We start from the raw sequence: 13,197 nt of genomic DNA, 5'->3' as shown, positions 1-13,197 counted from the left end.
CAAATATCAAGTAATGTCCCATCTTCAGAAATGACTGGATGTTTATATAGCTAATAAGAACATTCACAGTGATGTTGGATAGAATTAGAAAGTGATGATTCAGAGCATCAGGCAACCACTCGCTGACAGAGTTTAGGAAGAAACTTCTCCTGTAGAGAGACAATTGTTCCACGATTTTCCACTACAGGGTTTCTCACAGTTGCCTCTGAAACATATGGTATTAGCCACTGTTGCAGAAAGGATACTGAACAAGATGGACCTCTGAACTAAACCGATATGGGTATTCCTAAGTTCCTAAGCATGATAGGCCAAAAAGCTACCTATCAGAGTATCCAGTTATACTAGTAAAGAATAAAAAAAACAGACTTTTTGTACGGCTATAAGCACTTGAGCTTCAGGCCAAAAGCCAAACTAACTAGCAACGGTTTGGGAACAGATTTTCAGTATGGGCAGATTATTCTATGAAATTTATCTACCACTGAAGTAGCTGATACTGGCTATTGCTGGAGAAAGGATGTTGAAGTAAATGGATGGTTTCAGAGTAACAGCCGTGTTAGTCTGTATTCGCAAAAAGAAAAGGAGTACTTGTGGCACCTTAGAGACTAACCAATTTGCATCCGATGAAGTCAGCTGTAGCTCACGAAAGCTTATGCTCAAATAAATTGGTTAGTCTCTATGGTGCCACAAGTACTCCTTTTCTTTTTGCGAAGTAAATGGACTGATCCACTTTATCCAGGCAATTCTTATGTTGCTGTGCTCCAGGCTGTACATTGTCACCCTGTTCAATTTTGGATCAATTTCCAGGGGCTGGTTCTAATATTTAAATTGTTGAGTGGGTTAGGCACTAGCTATTGCAGAGTCCCTCCTCTCCTCTTGCCATAGCAGTTATGACAGACTGACCATAAATACCTCTACCTCAACCCACTCCCTCCTCGACAGCTTTCGGGGGGAAAGGGAAAATAAAGGTTTTGCAGCCTCCTTGGAAGATTCACAAATATAGAATATTTGGCAGACCAAGTGAAGGAGCAAGTTCAAAAACAGGGGACCCCTAACATAAAACATCCTGCCAGCAACTGTCTCTCGTTTTATGTAGAGTGAGATCCAAACTGAATGTCTTTCCTCATCACAGCTGTGCCCCTTAACTCAGACTTTGAGTGTGATTTTCAGAAAGATGAGCCCCAAGAGCTTCATGCATTTTATGTACATGTAACTGCATACCAACTCTGGTGGAATTATCACTATTATACATGTAAATCCTCCATTTGCACAAGCAAATTTCACAAACAATTGTTAAAGTTGTGTGCACAAAGGCTACTCTTCAACTTTCTCAAAATCAGGCCTTGTATGTCAAGTTTCAATATTTTGAAAACAGAAATACAGTATTATATCACAGAAACAACAGTATAATAGCCTCAACTGAATGCTTAATAAATGAGCTAGCTGACAGAATACTCACATTATCTTTAGACAGCAAATTTCATTTGCATTCTAAGCTTTTACTGAAAATCAGCAGTTTAGTTCTTTCACTGGTAACATACATGCTACAAGCCAGCAGGTTAAAAAAGGACATTCTCATTGAAGTTGTGTGGGAAATGTCTTCAGGATGTTTTGACTATTGCTATTTTCTTTTTGATGTTTATACATTTCCATTTACCTATTCAGTGTCAACTAAGAAGTGAGTGTCCCATCTTATAGGGAATTACCTACCGATAAATATGACATTTAGAAAATGCACAGACATCTGGAAATAAGGACATGGCTTTTTTGTTTAACAGGAAAGAGGTTTAGAAACAAAGAAACAAAAAAAGCCACACTTCTTGAGTGGTTTCCTTCCTCCCACTGTTTTTTATTGTTTGTTCCTTTGTTTTCTGGAGTACGTACCCTTAAAGCAGCTTGTCCTGGAGGCCCTTCATCTCCCTAGGAAAATCAGGGGGAGAGGGTAGTCAGCAGTTCGTTCAGTTACACATTTTTTACTTTTACACATAGTTAGAGGATATCAGAAAGAAACGTAAGTACGGTTGATACCATATTGATCAACAACATGGTCTCACTTCACAAAAGCATATGTAAAATATAAAATAGCTTTACCAGACCTGAAGAAGAGCTCTGTATAGCTTGAAAGCTTGTCTCTCTCTCCAACAGAAGTTGGTCCAATAAAAGATATTACCTCACCCACCTTGTCTATGTGAAATGTTATTTCTGTAGTGCCACATATGTGCATGATAGTTTACAGCTATACAAAATGACAAGCCCCTGACCAAAGAGGTACTGTTTCAGAAACTAATCCTGCAGATACTTTGCACAAGATTAATTTAATGCACACCAGGTAGCCCATTGAACTCAATGAGATTGGTCATATGTGTAAAGTCACTCATGCGAGTAGTGTTTGTAGAGTTAGATCCTCATACCCTGAGGTTCATGCCCTAAGCTAGAAAAAGGACAGCAAGGGATGACATAAAAAATGGGTTTAGGGGGCTTGGGGAAGATTGAGGAATACATTAAATACTACATAAAAATATATATCTCACGATCCTTAATGTACAGATCTTGTTGGTTTCTTTATTAATATAATTTGTATTTTATATTTAGAATTATAAAATACATTGATATATCATATTTAACATTTGAGAGATCAAGAGAAGACAAGAGGATGGCTGCTCTTGAGTGGAAGTTAGCAATAGAAGACAGTCACAAGTCATGGTTATGTTTATGAAGATGAAAAGTATAGTGTATAAGAACTAATATTCTTGGTAACAAAATATATATAGAAATTAATATTTCTGGATACAGAACTGGCATTGGATAGTGTAAATAAATAAATAAATTAGGGCTGAGGCCACACAACGTGGATAAAATCAAAGATTAAGTAACTGCTCATTCAGTGAGCACCTTTCATCCTGCACACTGATGCAGGGGTCTTGTGGAAAAAACAGTATGTGATCATGTAACTAAAGACTATACCATAATACACACAAGGAGGCCCAACTGAATTTTCACAGGCAACCTTAATTCTATTATTTCCTAATTTTTGAGCGCTCATCTTTGCAACCGTAATGCTCTTTTAACAGTTTTCTGTGTGCAATATGTCTCCCTCTGTGTGTATTTATATATATAGTATAATGGCTAAATATTAATGAATTTACACACACACACAAATACCTTTTCTCCCTTAGGACCAGCCAGACCAGGATCACCAGGATCACCTTTTAAGCCCTGTACAAATACAAAAAAAATGCATATAATGTATATACATTTTAGTTGACAGAAGGTCTTGGGCAAAATTCTCTGTTTGTGTGAATTAGCATCTGCTAATCAAATCAGTTTTAAATCACTAATATTATTACTTTTGAAATAGAGTAAATATTTATTTTGATTTGTTCAAAAACCAAGAGACACCTACCAGAAGTTTTAGGTGCCCTCAACAGATATTTAAATATACAGGGCCAGATTATCTGGACAGCTGTGCTTCATTTGCTCAAGTGGTGCAAAGGGAATGGGAACGTCCCCTAGACTCCGCCTGGGAATCTCTCTGCTGTGGCCTAGCAGGCATAAAGCCAGCAGAGCCAGCTCATACACCAATCACTCCACAGTATCTGGTAGAACAGGCATGTGTGGATGAGAAGCAGGAGGAGTGGTAGTGATAAGGAGTGCAATCCCCAGCTGACATATTGTTCCAAGATCACCATACTCAGAAAGTGTAGTTCAGACCAAGCCTCTAACCTTCATCTGGAGCCAGGAATAGAATCAGAGAGAAATAGTCAGTTTTTTAACAGTCCCCGTCTATGTTGCAACCAGTGAAAGCGAGAGAAGCAGAGAATATGTGCTGCCATTCTTAGACATTACAAATCCAGCAATTTTGCCTACTTAAATCACCACAAATATCCAACCAAGAGAAGATAAAGTACCCTCAGCACTACCACTCTACAACCCTTATTGTTCTCCCTACTCCCCAAAAGCCTGGGGAAATAGATGTGCTTTGCAATGTGCCCCTAAACTCAAGCAGTTCAAGCTATTTTGGAACAAGGCAGGAACTGAATTCTGAAGCTGGGGCCCCATCACAGAGAACAACCTATCAGAAGCTCCCTTTCCTTTAAACCAAGTCGTCTCCAGCTCAGCACCTCCACTGATCTCAGCTTCAGAAGTATGCCATGGGGAGAGAGTAGGCAGGCCCTAAGTCATTTAGGGCTTTATAGGCCAAAACCAGATCCTTAAACTCCACCTGGAAACCAACTAGCAGATGACACAGTCCATGATGCACTGATGTAATACGGTCACATTTAACAAGCAGGCCATCACCCTCAGCACCTAAGTGTGTTGGGTGAGATGGTGACATAAAAACTGGATGTCATCTAGACATGAATCAAGATTTACTGCCCTGAATTCTTCCCCACCCTATTCCATGCCTTACAAACTCCATTCCTCAGTTTGCAATAATTGAAAAGAGAGAGACAACTGACACTAAAATGATAAGCAACATCTGTGCCTTGGTGGGTACAGAAACATTAAATCAGCCAGTGTTCTAAATACTGCATATTTGTGCAACTTCACTTCCTGCTAAAATTACATTAATTCACCATCTGGAAGGAACATAATTTAGAACTATACGAGCATTTAAGTACCCACTTCGGATTAAATTTGTGGTTGTTGTAAATACCCCTGATTTAGCTTTGATTTGTCCTTTATTAAGCTTGCCAAATATGTAAGAGTTAAATCAGAAGTAGTTTTGCTCGTTGATCTTAAATTTTTTTTTAAAAGGCAAACAGATCCAAAAAGCAAGCCAAAAACCATCTTTCCTTTTTTATTCTCATGTTTACAGCCGGCACATACATCTATCTCTACCTTCTGCACTAGTTATCACCTAGAAGAGTATAAATTGCAATATTTTACATATAAAAATAGAAGACATTTGTTGGATATGTCAGGTATCTGGAGAGTTTGTGTTATTTTCTGTTTTGTGGATCTGGTTCAGAACTTACAGCATTAGAGAATCAGTGGTGCAACAATAGGTTTCACTAGAGGAATTAGTTCTTGGCTGTGAATTTATAGAACAGACAAAAAAAGAGAGAGAAAAAGACACAGAGAATTCTTCAGCTACCAGAATGAAAAATATATTGAATATGTCAGTATTAGGTAGGAAGGGCAACAGTGGAGGAATAAAAAACAGCCAAATCAAACCGTGCACTGTCAAGCTATGAGCTTCTTTTTTCTAACTGGTATGTTTACGGCTGTTAGTGCTGAGCCTTGGAGGTACCTAGCAGAGGTATACTGCCTGGCTGCGACTGCAGGGACACAGTGAAGACAGAGGTCAATCTTTAATTGAAAGGAATAGGGGAAATTGGACAACACTTGCATTTGCAGTTAGTGCATTCAAATGAGCAAATTTGAAAACAGCAGGGCTTTTAAATCATGCATTTATTTCAATATACCTGAACAGGCTACGAGTAACTAGACATGTCTGTCCTTTACAGTTATGCAACAATAAAAGGACAAAAAAGCAAGTAGGAAAAATCCTTAAGATGCTTTCCTATCATAAATACTTTTTATTTTATTTTTCCACTGTATAGTTTTAATTAAATTTGATTTAATTTTAATTATGTTAATATGTTACAGACATAGTTGCTGTCAGGAAACAAACAGCTGGCATATAGCAGCCTTGTTCCTCTCTGTAGCCCCCGCTTTTAAACTGACCAGACTTCTAGCTGCTGCTGGCTGTTTCTGAAATAAGAGCAGAGTAATTGCCATGCTGGATCAGACCTGTGGTCCATGAATTCTAACTTGTTCTAACTCTAATTTCTCTGCGGAGCACAACAATACACTTTGGTGAATTAAGGAATTCATGACACCTTCACACCCTACATACAGCCTTCAACTAGATGTCTTTCCTTTCTCAGAGAAATTCAGCTTGCTCTTTCTGCAGATCAAAAATGACTCAGAGCTTTTGCTAGAGGTGCCAAAATGCAAGTTATAATCCTACTTTATTTTAAGTCTTTACCCACCAGTTGTGAAAAGGTTCAACATAACCAAGTTGTGCTAAGAATCTGAACTCTCCATTGGGTTTCCTTACATAAATGCATTTATTTTATAATGTTGCACTACCAGAAGAGTTAATGATCCAAATACCAACTATGGGCAAATCACTGGAATTTAAAGGAGTAAGTTATGGTATCAATTGACACCATTCTCTAACTATTTTTTAAATTATTATTTTCCACACCCCCACTGTCAGTTTTCCTGATCTAATAAACAAAAAAATGGGGAGAAGGGAGCAGCCACCATGAACAGAAAATTTATTACTGATCATTTCCTTTCTGCTATCTGTGTCTCCCTCAATTCTCGACATCTGGGCTGTTCTTCTCTCTCTGCCTCTTCATGGAGGAGGACCAGCCTTGTGCCTCCACATGCTCTGGCCACACCCCCTCTGATCCTGCTGCCAGATGAATTATTTGCAAGCTGTAAAGTTTGTAGAACATCATTCACAAAAAATTTCAGAGACAATGAAATAAGTATGCACATTAGACCAAGGAAAAATGGTCCTGTGTTAATGATTCCACAAAATATTTGATCCTCCCAAGCAATCTAGGGTGTGTAGAATTGTAGGAGAAGCTGTTAGCAGAAAGGAAATTATCAGTAAGAAATTTTCCATTCTGTAGCCCCGCATCTCTCACAATTTGGACATCTGGGAAATAGTGAACAGTGATCAGATGTAGGGAGGGTTATGGAAACAGAAGTACCCTCTTTTTATGAGCTCACTTAAAGATCTATATTATTTCTAGGCTACAACCTGCAATACCTTCCTGTCAAAGATGATAGTGCTTGTAGTGCTTAGTAAAGGTATCAGCTGTAGACCAAGTGGCTGCTTTACAAATTTCTGAAGTGGATGCACTGGCTCATTCCACCCATGAAGCTGCTATCTTGTGGAGTGTGCTTTGATCTCTTCCGGGACATGAATCTCTGATGATTTGTAGATTTCACAGACTGCTGGTCTGGTTAGTTGGACTGCTCCAAGAAATCTGCTTTGGATTGTACGCCAGGGAGCTGAGGATCCTGCAAATTGCACATTAATAAGAGCAGACACCTGGCATGCAATGTTATTGGACTGAAGAACTCTGTCTATAATTTCCTGGAGAAAATCCAGAATGGTTGAAACTCCAGGATCTCTGGGATTTATATTGTGCTCTTGGCACCAGTTACAGAATCTGGACCAAGTGGAGAAGTATGATTTTAGTGTTCATACTCTCCTATATGAAAGCAATGTCTGGATTCTGGAGGACAAATAGACCTTCAAGTTTCAGAGTGGTAGCCGTGTTAGTCTGTATGAGCAAAAAGAACGAGGAGTATTTGTGGTACCTTAGAGACTAACAAATTTATTTGAACATATGCTTTCGTGGGCTAAAACCCACTTCATCGGATGCATGCAGTGGAAAATACAGTAGGAAGATATATATACACGGAGAACATGAAAAAATGGGTGTTGCCATACACACTATAATGAGAGTGATCAATTAAGGTGAGCTATTATCAGCAGGAGAAAAAAACCTTTTATAGTGATAATCAGGATGGCCCATTTCCAACAGTTGACAAGAAGGTGTGAGTAACAGTGGCGGGGGGTGGGGGAAATAAGCATGGGGAAATAGTTTTACTTTGTGTAATGACCCATCCACTCCCAGTCTTTATTCAAGCCTAAGTTAATGGTGTCCAGTTTGCAAATTAATTCCAATTCAGCAGTGTCTCATTGGAGTCTGTTTTTGAAGTTTTTTTATTGTAATATTGCTACTTTTAGGTCTGTAATAGAGTGATCAGAAAGATTGAAGTGTTCTCCGACTGGTTTTTGATTGTTATAATTCTTGATGCCTGATTTGTGTCCATTTATTCTTTTATGTAGAGACTGTCCAGTTTGGCCAATGTACATGGTAGAGGGGCATTCCTGGCACATGATGGCATATATCACATTGGTAGATGTGCAGGTGAACGAGCCTCTGATAATGTGGCTGATGTGATTGGGCAACGGGCTTTGTTGCAGAGACCTTCAAGTGCTTCCCTATAAGTAGCCAGGCTCTTAGTTGAAGCCATTCTGGGTCCAGATGAAGAAAAAAAACTTGCAAGAGGATGTCTGGTCCTCCACGGAAACTGAAGCAAGGGCTACAGTTTCTGCTCTATCAGGTCAGGGACCAAGGTCTCCTTGGCCAATGAGTTATAAGAATTATTGTTGCCTTTTCTTATCTTATTTTCTTACCATCTTCCCTGGTAATGGAATGGGTAGAAACGCATAGAGTAGGTCCTGCAGCCAACTGTGCAATGAGATGTGTGTCCCCACGGCTCTGAGGTACGCTGCCTTGTGAAGCATTTTGGCCTCTTTTTGTTTGCATGACTGGTGAACAAGTCAGTTGAAGGGAGGAAGAATGTCCAAATGATGAGATCGAAAACCTCTTGATTCAGGCATCACTCAGAATGGTTAATCCTGTGCCTGCTGCCTTTTATGAGGATTGCTCTGAAAAAAAAGGAGGAACTCTTCCACCAATCTACTTGTTCCCACTGCTTCTGCATGTAGTGTCAGACTCCTTGTTTCCTCTCAGTTGTTTAAATATGTGACCATAGTCAAATTGTGTGACTGAACCACGGTGTGGTTTCCTCTTAGGGTGGAAGGAGCTAACTTTACCAAATGCTCTCAGCTATAGGAAGTTTACACTGTGATCCTTTTCCTCTAGGCTCCAGAGATGCTGGGTTATTTGGGTCACCAAGTGAGCTCTTCCGACTGCTGTCATTTGTGAGGACTAAAAAATTCGAATTGCAGATGGGCATGCCTGTGGGGACACTGTTGTGGATTGATCACCATTGTAGATAACTGAACACTTGTGTCGGAACCCATACTTGATTTTTCATGTGTTCTGGGGTGTGGTCTGCAGCCATGGAGTGATCCCAATGCACAACACCAGGAGTCCTAGCAGTGTGAGCCATAATGCTATGGTAGGTCTCTGGCAACTCAGAGCAAGAAGATACATTATTGGATTTTCTGAAACCTTTCTAATGAAAAGTAGACACTTGCTATTCAGGATTTTTGTGCCCTGGTGGGTTCTTTTGGTGGATGGAACCCGGAAACTTTTCTTGGAATTGATGAAGCCATGCACCTGGACAAGACTCAATGTCTGAGATGTGGTCCTGTGTGCTGCTGAACACAATGGAGCTCTAATCAGAATGTCATCCAGAAAAGGATGGAAAGGTGGGTTTCCTACAACTATTTCCTCAGACTATTATCCCTATCAACCTCTTTGTAAAAACCCTGAGGGCCAAGGACAGGCTAAACGTAAGTGTTTGGGATTGATAATGTTTCCTGCCATCAGTGAGTCTCAGAAGTCTATTGTGGCACAATCTGAGGATATACAGAGATATGCACGGGCTAGATCTACTGAAATCAAGAAGTCTCCTACAACAGAGATGACACTGTAGAAGCCAGGATCTCCATCCACAACTTCGTTTTCTTCATCCACTGGTTGAGTCCACATGCTTTTCTCTGCAATGAAGGAGATGGAGTAGAACCTGTTGAAACTGTCTTCTGAGGAAACACCTCCATATCCAGAAGATGAGATATTTTATTCTGGATCAGATTGTGTTTTATGTGGTTGTTGAAACTGGGTGACAAGATGAAGAATGGATAAGGTGGAGCCCTCAGCTCAAGGGAGTATCCCTGTCTCACTGACCCACATGTCTATGGTTGATGAAGATCATTCCTGTGATCTGTGTCACAAAGTAGATGGGGGGCGGAGGGGAGCTGAGGTCTCTCTAGGCCAGGGATCGGCAACCTTTGGCACGCAGCCCACCAGGGAAATCTGCTGGCGGGCCGGGACAGTTTATTTACCTGCAGTGCCTGCAGATTCGGCCAATCGCAGCTCCCACTGGCTGCGGTTCGCTGTGCCAGGCCAACGGGGGCTGTGGGAAGTGGTGGCCAACACATCTCTCGGCCTGCGACATGGGTAGCTGCTAGGGATACTCATCGGAAGCTTCAGCACCCTTTTTGAGAGTGGCCTTCATCTTTCCATCCATGGGGCCCTTAAGCTAGAACTCCCCTTCTGAGAGAATAACCATATCTCTGGCGAGGGATGCCACAGAGGCATCCACCTTCAGTGTCTCTGCAATAGAGCCTTTTGATTCTTGAATATTATACAGCCTGAGGTTGCTCTTGTTAATGTGCTTGCCTTTGTCAGGCTTGTTCCATTTATCTCTAATCACTTCCTCAAAGGACAAATGAAGGGGTAATTGCAGTCTCTGGGGAGGATTGAGGGAAGAAATTTACTCTGAAGCTCACTCTCAGAAACCTGCTCAGGATGTACTTGAATCATGTAAACAACCCTTGTTCCACATAGTTTGAAATTTCTCAGGGGGAAAAAAACCTTTGAGGCATTTCCCCTACATCTTGTTTGGATTCAGAGCCAGATAAGCTCACATTCCTCAGTGGAGGAAGGGTAGGAAGAAGAGGAGTCAGAGGACTCGTATATCCTAGATTTGTGCTTTTCCTTCACTTTTTAAAAACCTTTTTTGTGTGGATTGGGATGGTAGAAGGTCTGCTTCAGCTTTGGTGATGCCTTTTGCAGCTTGTCTTCTTTAGGGCCTGGAGCCCTCTTGAGAGGTCTGTCTCAGAATCCTCCCTACTGAGTCCCATTCCCCCTGGGAGTGGAGAGAGGGGAACTCGTTGTTGGAGCCCTCCTGGTTGGCTTGGGAGGGAGCAGGGCTGATTAAAAGCCCTGCTTCTTTCCCCAGGATACTCAGGGCACAGACTGAATGGGCGTGGAGGTTGTGGCCATGCAAGCCTCCTTTCTTTGTTCTATAGGGGTCCCCTGGGACTTACCACCTGAGTTGAGTGGTCAGGACTCTCCTTAGTTTTAGAGCCTTTCTCTGCTCTGCATAGGGGTTCCCGGTCTATTTCCCCCCACCCCAACTGGAGTCCTGGCTGCCTTGATAGGTTGGGAACCCCACCTTCCTGTTCAACTCCTAGCCCCAGGACATAATGGAGTTAGGGATGAAAGGCTGGGCACAGGCTGGGCATAACTCATCCTCTGCTGCGCCTGGGATGGCAGCCTCACAAACAGAGCACTGCTTTGATTTAACAGTGTGCTGTCTTCGTTGCTCTGCCAAGCCTGAAAGAGGCAGAGGAGTTGGCAGGGAGATGCCACAGAGGAGGGTCAGAGAGGGTTAATCCCCTACCCATCAAAAGAGTTAAGTGCCCCAGGGAGGAAGAGAAATGTCAGAAATGGAGAACACTGCTCCCCCCTTGCCCAAAAACTGGGCAGAAACAGCTCAAAGTGCAAAGAAAGGGTGGGAGGAACAGAAACTGTTTGCATCTGCTCCCACAGAGGCAGAGAATCTGGTAGCGAACGGGAGAACAGGGAGGCATGGCCTGAGCATGGGGAGCCAAAATGCTGATCTGCCTCTGAAGCTGCTGAGAGACGAAAGCAGCCCACATGTCCAGAACTGTGGGAAACACTGGTCTGTGGAAAACACATTTTCTTTTATCCCTTCAAAGAGGGCCTTTATTTCCTGTATACTTCAAACTGCCTGTCACTTCATGTACACACACACACATACATTAAACAAAACCTATCACTTATTGGAGGTAAAAGGCAGCAGCCAGATTTGTAATTTTGTTTTAAATTTAAGAAAAGCAAAAAAACCACCTGAAGAGCTACCTAGGGACAGCCTGCCATGGAAAATCATGCCATATTTAGGGATGCTTTGGTACCAAATCAGGAAAGACTAACTTGATTTAGTTTTTTGAGAAACACTGCTGTAGCTCCTCTTAGTGAAAAGTTTTGGTAACAGTTTTGAGAACAATTTACTTAGCAAGGTTGGTTATTATCTGGAACTGGAAAATAAACAGTTCCACAAGTCCTTGGGACCAACCATAGAGAACAGGCTGAGTAGAGAAAAGCCACAGGACAAAGGAGAGACCATGACAGAAAAGAGACTTGAACAAAGTTTTCTCCTGAGCCAATTGAGCTTCACTACAGCTCTTTAACATCCTAATGATCTGCCAGCCAGCACACTTCTCTACAAGTAAGGAAGGGTAAAATAAATAAATAATTGTACAGCTTGCTAAATAGCTATCTACCTATGTGACAAATTGTATCAGGCAGCTTATCCAGCATTCCAGTTTATGGAAACAAGATCTGATTTGCCAAAGGGAGAAGATTACCTGGAGCTGGGTGCTGTTTGAAAGTATGCTGGGGGCTATCCTACAATGATATTAGCATTTGGTTATGTTCAAAGAGAAGCCTTGCTGTTGGGCCTTTATACAGAACCAGGACAATGCCCTGCAGTTTCAGCAGTGTATTTCTGTAAAGTGGTGTTTTAGCAAGATCTCCTGTTGCTCAGAACCTACCATATGGATTTCTATTGTTTGAGAGTCTTACCCTACATTAACCATGAACCTGGCCATGAAAGTCTGAAGAACAGTACAGTGCCCAGAACTGTAATTCTGTAAGAATGTACCTGTAAGAATCAGCAGGTCACATTCTGAAGCCTCAGGAACATTAGGAAAATAAACTTTTTGTTCCCAAATGCTTTGCACTCTGAATTCTTATTATATAAAATCTACCTGGCTCTTTCACTCCTTTGAACACTTTGTGAACTATACTACATATTAAAAATGTTCTCAGATGCCGAGTGGCAACCAATGCGTACATGCCTCATAAGAATTAGAAAGACATCACTAACTGACATCACATTATGTTGCCAGTGCACAAATGATGCCACAAATAAGTTCTATGGGCCCCAACCAAAGGACCCAGTCACCTCATACACAATTCACGTCCCACTTACTGAAACCTGGAATACAGTATGATAAGCACTATACTGCACAAACATCTAATTGAAAAATACTACAAGACTGGCATAACTTTTTAAGGATGGCAGATCTCTCATCTAAAGGAATGCTACTGGGGAAGAAAAAAAAGCATATTATTTATTATTAACTACTCTTATTGATGCATGTAGAAAATATTCTTACATCTCTTTCACACATGTTCCTTGACATGAATTCAGCGTCTCCATTTGAATAAATGGACTCGATCTTACTTTGTGCTAAAATCTCCTATGCTGGTGCAGATCCCCTTAATGTACTGAAAACAGGGCAAACAGTCCACCTTACTGCTGCCTACAGTACAGATCAAAATGACCACAAGGCAGATCAACTCCACAGACAACCAA

At 41.3% G+C, this 13,197-nt stretch overlaps 1 protein-coding gene across 4 annotated transcripts in view; it reads right to left on the bottom strand.

Annotated features, from left to right (window-relative positions):
- COL19A1 (collagen type XIX alpha 1 chain) overlaps positions 1-13,197 on the bottom strand; it is a 337,142-nt gene that overhangs the window by 184,224 nt on the left and 139,721 nt on the right. For all 4 annotated transcript variants that reach the window (XM_073336362.2, XM_078852102.1, XM_078852101.1 and 1 more), the window contains 2 exons: positions 3,160-3,213; positions 1,882-1,917 (listed from right to left, as the gene is read on the bottom strand). In XM_073336362.2, the coding sequence (XP_073192463.1) occupies positions 1,882-1,917; positions 3,160-3,213 (90 nt within the window). The remainder of the gene's footprint in view (positions 1-1,881; positions 1,918-3,159; positions 3,214-13,197) is intronic.

The sequence above is a fragment of the Lepidochelys kempii genome, chromosome 3 (genome assembly GCF_965140285.1).
Source record: "Lepidochelys kempii isolate rLepKem1 chromosome 3, rLepKem1.hap1, whole genome shotgun sequence".
NCBI classification, from domain to species: domain Eukaryota; kingdom Metazoa; phylum Chordata; order Testudines; family Cheloniidae; genus Lepidochelys; species Lepidochelys kempii.
Note: the sequence above shows the minus strand (reverse complement) of the source record. Positions and strands in the feature narration are given on the sequence as shown.